This window comes from Coenobita brevimanus, chromosome 103 (genome assembly GCF_032717465.1).
Source record: "Coenobita brevimanus isolate Jiangsu-jjx chromosome 103, ASM3271746v2, whole genome shotgun sequence".
Taxonomy (NCBI): domain Eukaryota; kingdom Metazoa; phylum Arthropoda; class Malacostraca; order Decapoda; family Coenobitidae; genus Coenobita; species Coenobita brevimanus.
The window spans coordinates 18,264,189-18,282,937 of NC_137056.1; the positions used below are offsets into that span (position 1 = coordinate 18,264,189).

At 42.4% G+C, this 18,749-nt stretch overlaps 1 protein-coding gene across 1 annotated transcript in view; it reads left to right on the forward strand.

Moving 5' to 3' along the window:
- Positions 1-18,749, forward strand: part of LOC145415636 (O-glucosyltransferase rumi homolog) — a 627,136-nt gene that overhangs the window by 302,254 nt on the left and 306,133 nt on the right. The window contains exon 4 of the mRNA XM_080284857.1: positions 9,150-9,254. Within this exon, the coding sequence (XP_080140983.1) occupies positions 9,150-9,254 (105 nt within the window). The remainder of the gene's footprint in view (positions 1-9,149; positions 9,255-18,749) is intronic.

An 18,749-nucleotide genomic window follows, 5' to 3' on the forward strand; every position in this document is an offset into this window, starting at 1 on the left:
CAGCCCGGAATTGTGCTAAGTCTGTTCTTCGCTCTGCTAAAAATAATTTCATCCGTACTAAATGCTGTCAGCTCTCCAACTCGAATTCTTCCCGCTCCTTCTGGCACCTTGCCTAAAACCTTTCTAACAGCTTTACCTCATCATCCTTCCCTCCTCTTTTTTACTCTGATGGCTCTGTGGCTGTTTCTTCTACTGATAAAGCAGATGTCTTCGCTTAGACTTTCTCCTCCAATTCCACCTTAGACGATTCTGGTGCTGCTCCTCTGTCACTTCCCCCCTCTGACTTCATCATGGCTGGTATTAAAATTTCTTCAGCTGATGTATTTTCTGCCATCACTGGCCTTAATACTAACAAGGCATTTGGGCCTGATGGAGTCCCTCCTGTTTTCCCCCAAAACTGTGCTTTTATGCTTACACCCTGCCTAGGTAAACTCTTTCACCTTTGTCTGTCAGCTAGCACCTTTCCTTCTTGCTGGAAGTTTGCTCTCATTCAGCCAGTCCCAAAGAAGGGTGACCATTCCCAACCCTCTAACTATCGTCCAATTGCTTTAACATTCTGTGTCTCAAAAATTTTCAAGTCAATTCTTAAGAGAAAAATTTTAAAGCATCTTTCCTATCACAACCTTCTTTCTGATCGTCAGTATGGGTTTCGTCAGGGACGCTCCACTGGCGATCTTCTCATCTACCTTTCAGGCTCCTGGTCATCCTCATTTTGGGACTTTTGTGAAAGCTTTGCCATTGCACTTGACATCTCAAAGGCTTTCGATCGAGTCTGGCATAAATCTTTAATTTCCAAACTGCCCTCTTACGGTTTCTGTCCTTCTATCTGTGCCTTCATCTCTAGCTTCCTTTCTGGTAGTTCTATAGCTGCTGTTGCAGATGACCATTGTTCTTCTCCTAGATCTATCTACAGTGGTGTTTGTCTGGGCTCTGTCCTATCACCGACTTTCCTATTCATCAATGACCTTCTAAGCTGTACATCTAATCCTGTCCACTCGTACGCTGATGATTCCACCCTTCACCTTTCCATTCGGTTCCTGCAACGTCCATCTCAGCATTTACTTCAACAAGCAAGGGATGAGGCTATGGCACACCTAATATCTGACTTGGCTTGTATCTCCACCTGGGGTAAAATTAATCTTGTTTTTAATGCATCAAAAACTCAGTTTTTACACCTATCAGCCTGACACAATCTTCCACAGGAGTACCCACTAATGTTTAATAACATCCAGCTCAAGCCTGCATCATCCTTGAACATGCTTGGGGTTTCATTCACTTGGGACTTATCTTGGAAAGATCATACTGCATCTCTTGTAAAATCTGCTTCCAAGTGATTGGGTGTGCTAAGCCAACTCCGTACCTTCTTTACCCCTGCACAGTTGTTGACTTTATACACGGGTTTTATTCACCCCTGTGTGGAGTACAACTCTCATGTGTGGGGAGGTTCCCTACATGCCGCTTATCTCAATAGGGTGGAGTCAAAGGCTTTTCGTCTCATTAACTCTCCTCCTATTACTGGCTTCCTTCAACCTCTGTCTCTTCACTGCACTGTTGCATCTTTATCTCTTTTCTATCACTACTTCAATGGTCACTGCTCCTCTGAACTGTCTGCTTGCATTCCTCCTCCTCTGCGACGGGCACGTAGCACCCATCTAACAAGAAACTCTCATCCCTTTTCTGTCCACCTCTCTAATGCAAGAGTTAACCGTTACTCCCAGTCCTTCATTAATGCAACAGGTCAGCTCTGGAACTGTCTCCCTCAGTCTATATTTCCTGCTTCCTATGATCTCCAGTCTTTCAAACACAGCGTGTCCAGGCAAATCGAAATGAACGGATCTTGATTTTGGCTCTCTTTTTTATTTTGTTTTTGTTTTTTTTTCTTGGAAGGAATGGTTTGTGGGCTCCTGGCCTTTGATTCCTTCTTTCTTGCATTAAAAAAAAAAAAATAAATGAAGATTGTCTATGTTGTTTGTATGATGTGTTTTGGGTGCTGCAGCATGGGGGGTGGAAGGTGGGGATTTGGGTGGAGGGGATGGGGTAGGAGAGGGTTGTGATGGAGATAAGGGTTGCGGTGAATTAGATTGAGGTGGAATGGGAGGGGTTGGGGGATTGGATTGTGTGGGAAAGACCAGTGAGTTAGTCTGAGGAGGTGGTGGAGGAAGTAGGAGTGGGGTTGGTTGGGGCATTACTGGGTGGAGGGAAGGAGCATAAGGAGTAGGTCCAGGTGTTTGCGTAATATTCTCTGGATGCAAGTGTTGTGCAAGTGTAATGGGTCCAGTTCTTGCAGGAATTCCACTGAACTGAATCCATTGTCTTTCGGCTCAAAGTGATATGTTTTGAGCATGTTGGACATATGTATTTGTTGATGGGTCTTAGATTGCTCTCTATGTCACTGGCTAGAAGTAGTCTTCGAGAAATGACCTCCAGGGTGTCATTTCTCGGTGTAGAAAACTCGGTGTTATTGTATGTGTTGTGTTAAGAGATGTGGTATTTGCCTGGGCAGCTGAAGCCACTCCCAGGTTCTCTGGCCCTCTGAGGGGCGGGGGGGTTTGCGGCGGTTTGGCCCCCATGCTGTCCTCCTCCTCTACTTCGACAGCCTTTGGGGAGTAGACCCACGGCGAAGACGCCGCCGCTTCAGGTCCAGTTGTTATCTGCATATGAGGCAAGTAGTTGAGTTGTGGTAATATGCATGCATGGGTTGAAGATTATAGGTGAGAGAAAATAACCCTGGGGAACCTCACTAGGGAAGTGTTGTGTTCGTGATAACTTGCTCTGGAATGCAACATGTACTTGTTTGCCTGTAAATGATCTTTAGTGTTGTGCCCCATGTTTATGTTAATAGATTTTGGTGATTAGTTTACACTGGGGGATGGCAGCAAAGGCCTTATTTGTGTCCATTGTTGAAAGTAGTGTACGTTGTGTACGCTTCACGGAGTTGATGCCATCAGATGTGTGTTGTGTGAGGTTGTTTATAAGGTATTGATGGAGGAAAGCTGTGTTGTGAGGGAGCAAGGTAAATATGAAGTGTGACTTCGTTAAGAACTAGGAGTGCAGAGATGATATGCAGTAACGTCTGTATGAGAAATTGTGTGGGGGTATTTTGTGAAATTTGAGTATAGTGATGATTGTTCCTTGTTTCCAAATAATGGGAATGCTGCAGTATGTACATCCATCCATCCATCCATTGCCAGACGCCATGTATCCCAAACGGGGTGGTCAAGGGCTTAGAGTTAATTGTTTTACAGGGAGGGGCACTAATCCTCCACCAACCCCACTGGACACGTAGAGGTGTTATTAATGTGTGTCAGGGCCAGGATTCCATATTATGGTCCTAAGTGTTTCAAGTATAGGTTGCTGATGCCATCCAGCCCTGTGCTGGGAGAGTTCATTGTTTTCTTGGTAATGTTGTATGTCTGTTCTAGAGTGAAGGGAGTTATGTTGTACTTAAATGGAAAGGACTTCCTATGCAGAGATGCTTTTCAGATTCAGTGTTTCTTGGCAGAAAGTGACTATTGCCAGTATTATGATTTACTAACGCGTCTTTTGTTCTTGTAAGAGAGGATATGTTTAGTGTTGGAGGTTGAAGCAGTTAAGTGAGGAATGTTAAAGTTAGGTACAGTGGATTCTCAAATTATGACAGTTCAGAATTTGATGAATCAAATTTCGATGCATTTTGGAGGGGTCTGCCTACCTTACTTTTCTATGCAAATTCACGAATTTCGATGCTGTCAGGGCTAGAAGTGAAGGAAAATTATAAGAAAAAGTATGAACCTAACCTAATGTCGTATGTAACGTGTGCTCCAAACAAAACAAGCAAAGATAATATTTTTTATGCGAACAAAATGCTAGAAGTGAAGGAAAATTATAAGAAAAGTGTGAGCCTAACCATATGTGGACATGCATGTCACTGCAATTTAGTTGTATGTATTTGCTTTGTATTTTCGTCGTAACTTACCTATTTCAAAATGGCAAGCAAGAGTGGTTCTTTGGGTAGCAGTGGTAATGTACGAGAGCAGCCTGGCACCTCTAAATCTTTGCAGCCAAAGGAGAAATGGCAGTACAAGAAAGGGCAGAAATACACCAAGTATACACTTGCTGACAGTATGCCAATACAATGCAGAACTACAGTTACTTAACCACAATTATAGTTCATAAAGTTTACAGGGGGTGTGGGCAAAAAATCATGATTTTAGGTAGTTAGGTTCGGAGGCCCCGAACCCAAACTAACTTTTCCCATAAGAAGTTCAGTTTAAATTTCGATGATTTGAATTTCGCTGTGATTTTTAGGTACATATGTACATCGAAATTTGATATTTCACTGTAGATGTTATGGTATGTCTATCTATCTATCTATTGCCAGACGCCTCAATCCCGTTTGGGGTGGCCACAAACAAATCGCCTCCACATCGTCCTGTCCCCCGCCATTTCACTGCCCTGCTCCCAACTCACACCCCCCTGTCTCATATACCTCTCCACCCCATCCCTCCATCTCATCCTCGGCCTCCCCCTCCCTCCATCTCATCCTCGGCCTCCCCCTCCCTCTTCCCCCCTCCACCTCACTCACATACACTCTCCTTGTCCGTCTTTCACCCTCCATCCTCTCCACATGGCCAAACCACCTCAGTGTGTTCCTCATAACACTTCCTATCACATCCACATCCACACCACAATGCTCCTTTATATCCTCATTCGTCAGCCTGTCTCTCCATGTGACTCCACAGGCTCCTCTTAAACAACTCATTTCCACTGCTCTCACTCTTGACTTGTGTCCTTCCAACAATGTCCAAGCTTCACTTCCATATGTTAGAGTTGGTATCACAATACTGTCATGTAGTAACTTTTTCACTTCCATGCTCGCTTCCCAGTTTCTTATCACTGCTTTCAAAGAACCAGCAACCTTTCTTCCCTACTGAACCCTTTCAAGCACTTCACCCTCCAAACCTCCATCCTTACTCATCACACTACCCAAGTACTTAAACGTACTCACATTTTCCAATTCCTTACCATCCAACCTCGCTGTACATTCACTGACTTCACCTCTCTCAAAGACCATCACTTTACTCTTCCCTACATTCACCTTTAGATTCCGTTTCTTGCACACTCTCCCAAACTCATCCACCAAGCCTTGCAGCTCCCCTTCGTCTTCACTCAACAACACAGTATCATCTGCAAACAACAGTACTGGGAGTTTCCAAACACTATCCTCTCTCACCAGGGCCACTCCAACATCCACTACCCTACCTTGTACCTCTTTTATTACCCCATCCATGAACAGATTAAACAACCATGGAGAAATGACACATCTCTGTTTCAACCCAACCTCCAAAGAGTAAAATTCACTTAGTTCACCATCCACATGCACTGCAGCCTTAGCACCATTATACATACTCTTCACAGCATTCAACAACTTTCCATCTACTCCATATTTTCTTAATACTTTCCACAATCCTTGTCTATCCACCCTGTCATATGCTTTCTCCAAATCCATGAAATCTGCATACAACTTCTTTCCCTTCTCTAGAAACTTTTCCACTAAAGATCTGAGAATGAATATCTGATCTACACAACCTCTTCCCTTCCTAAAGCCTCCCTGTTCTTCTCCTACTAATTCCTCTGTTCTTTCTCTAACTCAGTCAGTAAGTATCCTACCATACACTTTTCCTATTATACTAAGAAAACAAGTGCCCCTATGATAACCACACACTTCTTTTTCCCCTTTTCCTTTGTACAAGGGAATAATTATACCTAACTTCCAATCCTCCGGGACTCTACCTTCCTCCCAGGCCAATCTGCACATCTTCCACATCCATTCTACTACTATCTGTCCCCCATGCTTCAGCATTTCACCACACACTCCATCAATTCCCGGGGCTTTCCCCATTTTGACTTTCTTCATTGCTTCTACAACTTCTGTCCTACTGATTTCTTCCTGTCTTCTCACCTCTCTCCTTCTCCCAGCCATTCCTCAGCCACTTATACTCGCATTACTTCCATCCTCTACGTTCAACAATTCCTTAAATTGTTCTCTCCATCTGCTCACTTTTTCTCCCTTCTCCACTAGTAATCTACCATTTTTATCTTTCACTCCCCTGCTAACCTCACTTCCACCCTGTCTTACTCTCTTTACCTCTTTCCAGAACATCTTCTTACAGTCCCTCCACTTTACACTCAAATTCCTTCCAAATTCCTCATCCATTCTCTTCTTACTCTCTCTTACTAATCTTTTCACCTCTCTCTTTCTTTCTACATATAACTCTCTCTCTTCCGCCTCTCAACTTCTACCACGCCCCTATTTCTCATCCATTCATTGTATGCTTTCTTCTTTTGTGCCACAGCCTGTCTCACCTCTTCAGTCCACCACGCTGTTCCTTGTACCCCCCTCCATCTTCTCTTCCTCCCACACACCACATCACATGCTGCACATATTTCTTCTGTAAATATCCTGCACACACCTTCCACGTCCCCCATCTGCTCCAGTTCATATTTGGCCAATCGTTCCTCCACTTCTCTCTTATACTCTACCTTTTTCTCATCCTCTTGTAACCTTTCCACTCTCCTTGCAACTACTCCTTCCTCTCGTCTTTCCCTTCTTCTATTCCTCCATCTTACTTGTATCCTAATTCTGGCCACCACCAAGGAGTGGTCAGAAAGTCCACTCCCCCAACCTCTATAAGCTCTTGCATCCATTACACATCTTCGCATCCTTTCATCCACACACACATAATCAGTCATTGCCTTCCTTTCATTCAGTTCACCACCCACCCTTCTCATCACTCGCCATGTATACCTGTGGATCATTTTATGCCTGAAGAGGGTATTGGCTATCACCAACCCCCTCCCAGCACAAATGTCCACTAACGCACTGCCATTCTCATCTATTGCAGCAGGCACACCCCACTCACCAACTATTCCATCCACCTTCACATTCCCTACTTTACCATTCATATCACCGATCAAAAACACTCTCTCATTCCTTCCAAACTTTTCCATGCACACTTCCACATTTGTCCAGAACTCTTCTCTTACTCTGCTTGCATGATCTTGCGTTTGCGCATACACACACAGAATCGCCCACATTTGTATTCCAACTTTCAACTTTACCCACACAATCCTTGACATAACTGATCCATACTGTCTTATGCTTTTCTTCCATGTTTTACTCACAACTATACATACTCCTTCCTTAGCCCTCTCATTCTCACCTACTCCTGCACATATACCCCATCCATACTCCCATTCTCTCACACTTTCTCTTCTCCATTTTGTTTCAGTCATTCCACATACATCCACTTTTGCACCCTCAAGCACCTGGACAATCTCTCTCTCTTTCACCTAATCATTCGCTTGTCTTATATTCCACGTAGCCATTACCAAGTCCTTTGTCCGGTCCTGGGTCGTCATCGTTTGGTCAGTCCTTGTCCGAGGCTTCTTGTTTGTTTTTTTAGTTAGTTGTTTTCCGGGGAGGGGCACTAACCCTCCGCCAACCCTTTTAGTTGCCTTTTACGTCAAGCAGGGATACTGGGGGAGTATTCTTGAAAAAAAAACCTTACCCCCAAGGGTAGGTTTAAACCAAATCAGGAGCAAGCTACATGAAGGCCTCTGTCACATCGCTGGGGAGTAGAGGCATATAGAATATTGTTTAAGGCATTTTCAGATGGTAAGATATATTAGTAGATTGACTATTATTGATAGTTTTTCAGTGGGTTTGAGATATAGGAAGGAGGAATGACATGTTTACAGTTAGCCTAATATTTTTATTGATTAAGTTGGTTAGTTAAGCTGATACGTAATTTCAGAAATAAGCTTGGGATCGAGGAGTGGTTTGTTAGAGTCGTTATGGCCATGTAAGTGGGCACTTACACCCAGGCAAGGGTGAATGGAGATTTGAGTGATGAGTTTTCCATCAGTGTTGGTGTGCAGTACCGGTCAGTCTTGAGCCCCTTGTTGTTTATCATGGTACTTGAAGCCCTCTCATATGGCTTCTGAAGAAGATGTATGCTGATGATTTGGTGTTGGTTGCAGAGAATGAAAGGAAGGTGGAGGATAGATTTAGGAAGTTGAGAGATGGTATGAGGCACAAGGGCTCAAGAGTAAATGCAGATAAAACAAAAGTGATGGTATCTAGGGCTGGGGGTGGTACTGACAAAGAAGAGGGAGAGTGGCCATATGCAATTTGTCATAAGGGGATGGGAAGTAATTCCATTTTGTGCAGTGTTTGTGGTAAGTGGGTGCATAAGAGGTGTAGTGGGATTAAAGGTAGACTGCGAGATAATGCAGATTTCGTGTGTACAGTGTGTCAAAGAGAGCATGTGGATTTTGCCAGGTGTGAAAGGATTGAACTTCCTGGTGAGTCTCTTGAGTGTGTGGAAGAGTTTTGTTATATGGGAGACATGTTATGTGCTGAAGGTGGGGCAGGAGCTAGCTCTGTGGCTAGAGTGAGGAGTGGTTGGAAGAAGCTCAGGGAGCTGTTGCCTCTCCTGACATTGAGAGGGCTCTCCCGTTGTGCTAAGGGATATTTGTATGTGATTAGGAGGGTAATGCTGACTTGGGCAGTAAAGGAAGAGGATATTTGCTGGCTCAAATGTACAAACATGGCAATGATTAGGTGGATGTGCGGTGCATCAGTGAGTGCAGTGCCTGGGGGGGGCTAGGTTTATGATGGAAGAGTTAAGAGGTAGGATGGGACTGGAGTGTAATGGTGTTGTGATGAGGAGAGGTAGATTGAGATGGCATGTGGAGAGGATGGGGGATGATAATTGGGCACAGAAAGTGTTATGTTGGGGGTACGGTAGTGAGAGGCAGGCCGAAAAAGACCTGAGATGGGGTTATTGAGTGTGACCTCAGGTTAAGTAACTAAATAGGGAAGCTGCCAGAGATCGAGCAGCATGGAGAGCCGCCATTAGGTCACCAAGGTTGACGTATGGAAGCATGTTGGAGGCTTCAAAAATGAAAACAAAGTAGGAATGTTCATAGTGTCTCAGTTGATTAGATAGATTCCTTAATGTTTTCTGATTGATTATATAGATTCCTTAATGTTTTCTAATTGATTAGATAGATTCCTTAATGTTTTATGATTTTTCATTTGGTATGTTAAATAAATAGATAAATTAATATTGTAAATAAATATCTTAATGTTTATGATTTTTCAGTTAGTGGATCAGCTTCCTGATATGGAGCTGGTGGTTAACACGAGAGACTGGCCTCAAGTCAATGCTCGCTTCAAAGAAAAGTGGCCCGTCTTCTCCTTCAGTAAGGTATGTTGTATTAAAAATGTCAGCAGATGTACAAAGGACTATACTTGACTCCCAGGGATATGTGTTCGTGAGGTTGAGTAGGTGTAAGGATTATGCAAGACTTTGGTTATTCCGCATTACCACTGTCAGAAATATGGACACCTTGCTTTCGATTGCCCTGAAAAATCACATTGCAGTGTCTCCTGTACTGGTCATCATGAGTCCAGGTCCTGCTCCAAGAAGATCTTACTCCATTATGTACAGTAAACCCTCATTATACGATGGGGTTCCGTTCCTGAAAACCCCATCGTAAAGCAATCCATCGTATAGCAATCCCATCATAACATGGAATCAATGGGGATACGTTCCCAGACGTGCCTAAACTCTCACATACACACACCTTAGCGCTCACATACATGAAATATCCTTATGTTTAAAAATTTAAAGTAACACATTAATAGTGCATAAAGAGAAAAAGCATGAAAACTACAGTATACAGTAGATCTTACCTTTATTGAAGCAAGCAATGGTTGTTTATGTGGTTCCTAGACAATTCGCCATGAAGTCGACAATTCGCCATGAAGTCGACAATTCGTCGTCATAATATGGACGTTCCCCGTCAGGACAATTCCCCGTCATTCTATAAACATACTTATTACTGATTAACTGATACTTTAATAACTAATTCTCAGGGGGATCTATCAAAGTCTATTTTCATTCAATAGCATTGGCTTTGGATATCATTTGTAAGTTGCACTTTTAGACAATATTTAACTTGTTTCTACCTTGCTGTAGTTGACTTTGAATTATGTTCTAGCATCACCCACAGCTGTTTTAATTAATTTCCATTGGTACTACAACATCCTGGGTATATTTTAAAACGACTTTGAAGAGGTACAAGTACAGTACTAAAAAACTAGTGTACTTCCTAAATAAACTGATATGAAAAAAACGACGGGGAATCATCCTGACAACGAAAAGTCCCGATGGCGAATTGTCTTGTTATTGTTGTGATGGCGAATTGACTTGATGGCAAAATATCCCGAAACATTTATATAGACGTAACACGAAGATTATTTGTATAATTCCAAAGTATGTCGATCATTCACTTAAGGTAATTAGGCATTTATATAAATGCCAATGTCTCGTATGTAGCCTTATGCTAAGATGAAGGATCGATCATAAATCAGCTGATTCACATTTCAATATATTATTGTTTTTCATTTAATGCCCATGATTTGATGCCATATTTTACATTTACTATATAAACAATAAACCACCATCACTTTTATAACTTACATAATTCAAAAACTAGTGTACAGTACTTGCTAAATAAACTGATACGTAAATAAATGATGGGGAATCGTCCTGACAGCGAATTGTCCCTACTCGGCCTCACAGTCACAGGGACTCACAGCCCTCACTCATCAATGTCAGAACTGCCTGGCTGGGCAGGGCTGGCTGGCTGGGCAGGGCTAGCTAATGAGGCTGGACCGGTGGACAAGTGTGTGTGGTCTAATGCCGACAGTGTGAGGACGTTTTTGTTGCGTTTGCACATTCGCTGTTCACTGAGCCGCGGATGATCCATCGTTGTTGGGAATCGTTCCCATTGTATAGTGGGCATAGGGTACTAAAATTTTGACATTGTATAAGCGAAATATTGTACAATGAGGCATTGTATAATGAGGGTGTACTGTAAATTGCTCGTCACTAAAGATGCCACCAGATTCAGTTGCCCACTTTGCATCTAGCACAACTTGTCCTCTGACAATATCTCAGCATAAAAGGAAAATAGAGAACACTGACTTTTCTTGCACAAAAATTTAAAAATATCTTTTAGGACAGTTGCATATTGTTCTGCTGAATGTTTGCTTCCTCAAAAACAACATGGATCAAATAAACACGTTTTGGATGAGTTAAAACTCGACAGTCTTTATCTTACAGAGACCTTGCTCTTTGATTATGATATTAATATCATTTGTAATGCCTAGCCTTCAACACATTCTATAACAAGCATCCCCAGGTCCACTAGATCATCTGGGTTGTAGTGTGGCAGGTATTTTCTGTGTGACACTAGTTAATATCTTGCGTAAGCTGTGACTTAGTTCCACTTTCCTTTGAGCTTTTGGAGTTCAGTTTCGTTTTTTTAAAGGCTCCAACATGCTTGCATGTGTCGGCCTTGGTCACCTAATGGCGGCTCTCCACGCTGCACGATCCATTTCAGCCTCCCTGTTCAGTCCCTTAACCCTAAGGTCACACTTAATGACCTCGTCCCATGTCTTTCTCGGTCTACCCCTCATAACCTCACCCCCAGTATTAACACTTCTCACCTTCCTCACCCAATTATCATCCCCCATCCTCTCCACATGTCCAAACCACCTCAATCTACCTCTCCTCATCACAACACCAGTACACTCCAGTCCCATCCTACCTCTCAACTCCTCCATTGTAAACCCAGCCCCTCCAGGCCTTGGACGCAGGGACGCACTGCACATCCACCTAATCATTGTCATTTCTGTACATCTGAGCCGGCGAATATCTTCCTCCTTCACTGCCCAGGTCTCACTGCCATACAGCATTACACTCCTAACACATGCTGCATACAAAGACCCCTTAGCACGTAGGGAGAGCCCTCTCAATGTCAGGAGAGGCAAGAGCTCCCTGAACTTCTTCCAACCACTTCTCACCCTAGCCACAGAGCTAGCTCCAGCCCCACCTCCAGCACACAACATGTCTCCCAAATAACAAAACTCTTCCACACACTCAAGAGATTCACCAGCAAGTTCAATCCTTTCACGTCTGACAATCTCCACCTGCTCACCCCGGCACTCCGTACACATAAAATCAGCATTATCTCGCAGTCTACCTCTGATACCACTACATCTCTTATGCACCCATTTATCACACGTACCGCACAAGATGGAATTACTTCCCATGCCCTTGTGGCAAACTGCACATGGCCACTCTCCCTCGTCTTTGACAGTACCGCCACCAACCCTAGATATCATCACTTTTGTTTTATCTGCATTTACCCTTAAACCCTTTTGCCCCATACCATCTCTCCACTTCCTAAACCTTTCCTCCGCCTCCCTTTCATTTCTGCAATCAACACCAAATCATCAGCATACAACAACTCCCATAGGAGTCCGTTTCTAAAGTCACGTGAAAGGGCTTCAAGTACCATGATAATCAACATGGGACTCAAGACTAACCCCTGATTTACACCAACATTCACGGAAAACTCATCACTCAAATCTCCATTCACCCTCACCTGGGTGTGGCACCCACATACATGGCCATAACCACCCCAACCAGCCACTCCTCCAAGCCAAGCTTTCTCATTGCCCACTTCACCACCTCTCTAGGGACTCTGTCAAAGGCCTTTTCCAAATCAACAAAAACAAAATAAAGATCCTTTCTCCTACCAATATATTTTTCCTGAAGCTGTCGAAGTGTTAATAAACCTTTGCTGACAAACGTTAAATTTGCAATTGTCTACCAGCCTGGTCATTGAGGTACTGACACGAATTCCATGAATGAATTTGGTCAGTTTCTTCAGACTCTTTCTTCTAAGCTGGGGGGGATTGCTGCTTTGTGGCAACTTCAGTTACTGGATTGACATTCCACAACTGAAACCCTTTTCCTGTGAGTTCCTTGCACCAGTTGATCAGAATCATTCATAAATTGCGTGTCTCAATCAAACCATATTTCAGGATGTGTCTTTAATTTGATTCTGTGAGGTCTGTCCCAAAAGAAAGCAAACTTTCTGAATAATGCTTTACCTAGTCAGCATATTTGTGATGGCAGTGGGAGTGCTGTGTAGTGGTGACTTTGAGCTTTAGTCAAGCTCTAGCTGTGTCGCGCCACATCACTTAGTCATTGAGGTACATGTGCTTGAGTGAATGTGTGTTTAGCACACTTTGCAGATTTTCTTCTGTCTCTTCTGTCGTCTGAAATCAGTGACCTTTCAGGGTGGATTTCATTTTTTTTTTTTTTTTTTTTTTTTTTGGGGGGGGGGGTCCTCAGGGGCCCAATCCGGAGAGTAGGGTGGCTAGGGGATGATAATCAGCTTGTGCTTCACCAAAAAGTCACTGATAAGGAGCACTGCATGAGCAGGTGCATTGTCATGGTGGAGCATCCAGGATTTGTTTGTTCATGCCTCAGGCCTCTTGCTTCACACTGCCTCCCTTAAATGCTTCAGGATGTCCAAATAAAACTTTTTATTCACTGTCTGACATCATGGAACAAACTCATGATAACACCATTCCAATAGAAAAAAGGGTGATCAACATCACCTTCACATTTCAGTGACTCTGACGTAATTTTTTTGATCACGATGACAGTGTTTCAACCCACTGTGACAGTCGGCTTTTTGTTTCAACATTGAAGCCATACACCCACATTTCATCACCTGTTATAACATTTTTCAGAATGTTTTCATCAGCATTAAAGGTAGACTGTGCTATGCTGCTGATTTCATGTGTGCAGTGTGTCGGAGAAAGCATATAGAGATTGTCGGGTGTGAAAAGACTGATGCTACTGGTGAGTCTCATGTGTGTGCTTGAATGTGTGGAAGAGTTTTGTTATTTGGGGACATATGTGCTGGAGGTGGGGTTTGAGCTAGCTCTGTTAGTGCTTGGAGGAAGTTCAGGGAGCTGTTGGCTCTCCCCACATTGAGAGGGCTCTTCCTCCATGCTAAGGGATCTTTGTATGTGGCATGTGTTAGGAGTGTATTGGTGTATGGTAGTGAGACCTGGGCAGTAAAGGAACAGGATATTTGTAGGTTCAAATGTATAATGCTGTATACGCTATCGGCAAGCAAATGCCAAATAACATCAGTACCCTGTATTGGTATCAGAGGGGAAAAAAATATCTGATAATCGGAGTCGGCTGTATAACGATGAAAAATATGCAAATTTTCGTTTTACCCAGTTACTCTAGACACTAGCACTTATTTCCCGACCATTTTAGGCATGAACTAAGGCTCTAATTACTTTTCAAAGATACAGTTGTATCCCCCACTCTGTTGACTTTTGTAAATGGTAAAATGCTTGAAAAAAATATGCAGAATATTTAGAACATAATGTTATATCACTGTTGTTAGAAAGAAACTCGAAACAAATACATGGACAGCAGCCTTATGTCATGAAGACGGGTATAAACCTGCGAGGCACACACACACACACACACACACACACACACACATACAGAATGTTATCAGAGATATGGCGGTAGTGTATGTTCCCCCAAAGACGAGAGCATGGAAGGATGACGAATACCATGAGATGTTGTCAGATATGGCTAGCTATTTGCAAAAAATAATTGAGAAAAGCAATAATATAATTTTGGTGGGTGACTTTAACTGTAAAGAGGTGAACTGGGAGGAATGGTACTCGGGAGGCGGCGAGGATTCTTGGGGCACTATGTTATTAAATATAGTAATGAATAATGTGATGACGCAATGGTCAAAGAAGAGACACGGTTTCGAGGTGAGGACACACCAGCAAGGTTAGATTTACTGTTTACCAAAGAACCCGATGTAATAGAATCATTGAAATATCTCTGTCCTTTAAGAAAAAGTGATCATGTGGTCATTGAGTTCCAGATGTTAATAGGGAACGTCGGGCCAAGAGACGAGCTTCATAGACAGGGAAGATACAACTTTGGGAAAGCAAATTTTACAGGATTGAGAAATTTTTTTGAAAATGCGGATTGGAGAAAATTCAGAGAAACAAGAGAGATACAGAGGAAGTGGGATATCTTTCTAGACCTCTATAATTTAGGAGTGGAAAAATTTGTACCAAGAGTAAGAGGGAAAGAAAACAGGAAAAAGGAGTGGTTTAATAGAAGGTGTATGATAGCAAAAAAAGAGAGAGATAAGGTGTGGAACAATTGGAGAAAGAGAGGTAACAACAGAACAAAAGAAGAATATAAAAGAACAAGAAATGAATGCACAAGAGTACGTGGAGAAGAAGAAAGGAATCTTGAAAAAGGTATAATAGACAAATGCAAGGATGAACCCAAACTGTTTTATAGATTTGTTAATGGCAAACTGAAACAAAAGGAAGGAATCACCAAACTGAAAGTAGAAGGAGAGGTCTTTAAGGATGCGGCAGTGCAAGCAGAAATAATGAACAAACGTTTCCAGTCAGTTTTCACTAAAGAAAAGGAGCTTGTGGAAGGGGAGGGAGTGATTAGAAATGTTTCTGTGATAAAAGATATAAAGGTGGAGGTACAGGAAGTGTATAAATTACTGGAAACTCAAAATGTAAGGAAAGCCCCAGGACCTGATGGAATTTCTAATTGGGTACTGACGGAATGCAGAGAACAACTGGCGGATAAAATTCACAGTTTAATCATATGCTCACTGGAAGAGGGGAAAGTGCCACAAGAATGGAAGAGGGCAAATGTGGTACCAATTTACAAGGGAGGAAACAGGGAAGAACCCCTGCATTATAGACCAGTGTCTCTAACCAGCATGGTCGCAAAATTGTGTGAGAGAATCCTGAAAGACAGATGGATAAAATATCTGGAAGAGATGAATATTTTGGCTAAATGTCAGTTTGGATTCAGAAGTGGAAGGTCATGTGTTTCTAACTTGTTGAGCTTGTACTCAAGAGCGATTGGCGTGGTACAGGAGAGAGATGGTTGGGTGGATTGTGTGTACTTAGACTTAGAGAAGGCCTTTGACAAGGTACTTCATAAGAGACTAATGTGGAAACTAGAATATATAGGAGGACTGAAGGGGAAACTTCTGGAATGGATGAGAGACTTTTTGAGAGACAGACAAATGAGGACAGTAATAAAGGATAGGATGTCTGGATGGAAGGAAGTAACAAGTAGAGTCCCTCAGGGCTCGGTGTTGGCGCCAGTAATGTTCCTGATTTACGTAAATGATATGGTTGATGGAGTGAACAGTTATGCAAGTCTGTTTGCTGATGATGTAAAGATCTTGAGGAAGGTAGAGGTTGAGGAGGATTGTAAAATACTGCAGGAGGATTTGGATAGGATACACAATTGGAGCTGGACGTGAGAAATGAAATTTAATGTAAAGAAATGTAAAATATTGGAAATGGGTAAAAGTACCATGAGGCCATCACTGAATTATTTGTTGGGTAATGAATTAATCACAAAAAGGAGAGAAGAGAAAGATTTGGGAGTGCTGGTCCAAGATAGTTTGTCACCAGAAAAGCACATTAACAAGATAGTTGGAGAGACTTATAAACTCTTGACTAACATAAGAGTAGCATTTCATTATATGGATGAGGAGATGATGAAAAAATTGATAGTGGCAATGATCTGCCCCAGGTTAGAATATGCAGCGGTAGTGTGGTCCCCACACAAAAAGAATGATATAAACAAGATTGAGAGAATACAAAGAACAGCAACCATGATGGTCCCCAGTCTGACAGACCTGTCATACAGAGAGAGGCTGGAAAAACTGGATTTGCCTTCCTTAGAGGAAAGGAGAAAGAGGGGAGACATGATTGCAGTGTTCAGGACCATGGTGGGAGTAGATAAAATTGACAAAGAAGATCTGTTTGTATGGGATAAGAGAGCAACACGAGAACACGGAATGAAATTGAAAAAGTCAAGCTGCTTGAAGGATATCAAGAAATATAGCTTCCCTTACAGAAGTATAGACTTATGGAATAGCCTGAACAAAGAGATCATCCAGTCTAAAAACTTAAACAAGTTTAAAGCTAAATTTGACTTATTGAGAAACAGCGACGCAAACCCACGAGCATAGTACATTCCGTATATATCACAATTAGGTATATTAAGTAAATACTTAAATATTTGGAACGACTTAGACAAAGGGGTGGTGCATGAGAAAAACATTCATGTGTGTAAAGGTAGACCTGATAAATGTGGATATGGAGACAGGACAACACGATCATTGCTCAATTCCTGTATACTACAAAGAGGTAAAACAAATAGGTAAATACACACACACACACACACACACACACACACACACACACACACACACACACACACACACACACTCTCTCTCTCTCTCTCTCTCTCTCAGTGTTCCATCAGTGGTAGGCTATGACTTTGGCTTAATGTTTACTTTCGATGGTACAAGAGCTGTAAACTGAAATTCGGGTTCTTTTCATTTTTTTTTTTAATTTTAACTGAAATGTATATATGGTATTAAATACAGTACTTGATTTAATTATTGCTGCTCATCAGAAATTTATTTCTAAACTTGGTGGTTATATACGAATCCTTATTAATGCTAAACACCTAGGAAACAATGCATAAACAAAAAACATCCTTTAAAAAAAAACAGGATGGATGGAAAATCAGTTATCTGACATTAGTGATAGCTGTTCCCGGACCACAAAAAAATTTTCATGGCCAAATATGCCACTGGAAATTGGTTAAATTGTTATAAATAGTATACCATCATCATTGCTTGAGTACAGACATGCAGTGAGAATAAATAGTGTTCAGGAATAAAATGTGCCTTCATATAACTTCCCACCATCCTAGTGCAAAATTTTGCTGGAATCTTTCAAGAGTTAAGCACATCTAGGTGCAGAATTTCATGAGCTTTCTCGTGGTCACTTCGGAATTTCTGTTTAACCAATAGTATTAGAAAAAATTAAAAAATCTTTAAAAACTCACGAGTCAGTGCTATCAGCACGATGGAGGGGAGGAACTGAGGGAGTGAGGAGGGGAACCGGGAGGATATGGAGGAGGGACAGGAGGGGGGGAGAAGAGGTTTTGAGCAGGATTTTCACCCTTCTGTCACGAGGCAGACGGGCACTTTTACTGTACATTTACTTGTGGCTTGCTGTCTGTTAGACACCTGGTGGCTGTGTGGAAACACAACTCCCGGTGATGGGGCGAGTTTGGACATTTGGTAGAGAGGCAGACAGCTGCTGTCACCGAACATGTACTTGTGGCTTGCAGTCAGCATTGCACTCCTGATGACAGGTAGGAAAGACTAAGCCCAGTGGCTGCGCGACTGCACATTCAGTGGGGATGCATAGAGACATTCTGATGCTGCTTGTGAGTTACAGTTGTATTACTCAGGTGCTTGAGGTTCATTGGGAGTGATCGGACAAGCCCGCGACTTTGACCATTCAGTATAGGGGCACACGGATATTTTAGCTCTGGTTGTGGGTTACGTTGTATTTCCTGCATGCTGCTGAAGCCCAGAGGTCACAATACCAAATGTTTGAACATGTTGGCTGGCCAGCCGAAGTTGTCGGGGAGTTTTATGTCTGGATATTTGCATTAAATTGGGATAATGGTTTAATAGAGCCAAGGCCCACCATCTAGATAATGAACACGTCTGAATAAATGAGGGAGAGAAGTCGAGTGAGAGCAGTGGAAATGAGTTATTTGAGCGGAGCTTGTGGAGTCGCATGGAGAGATAGACTAACAAATGAGGAAGTGAAGGAGCGTTATGGTGTGGATGTGGATGTGATAGGAAGCATTAGGAGAAATATATTGAGGTGGTTTGGCCATGTGGAGAGGATGGAGAGTGAGAGACTGATG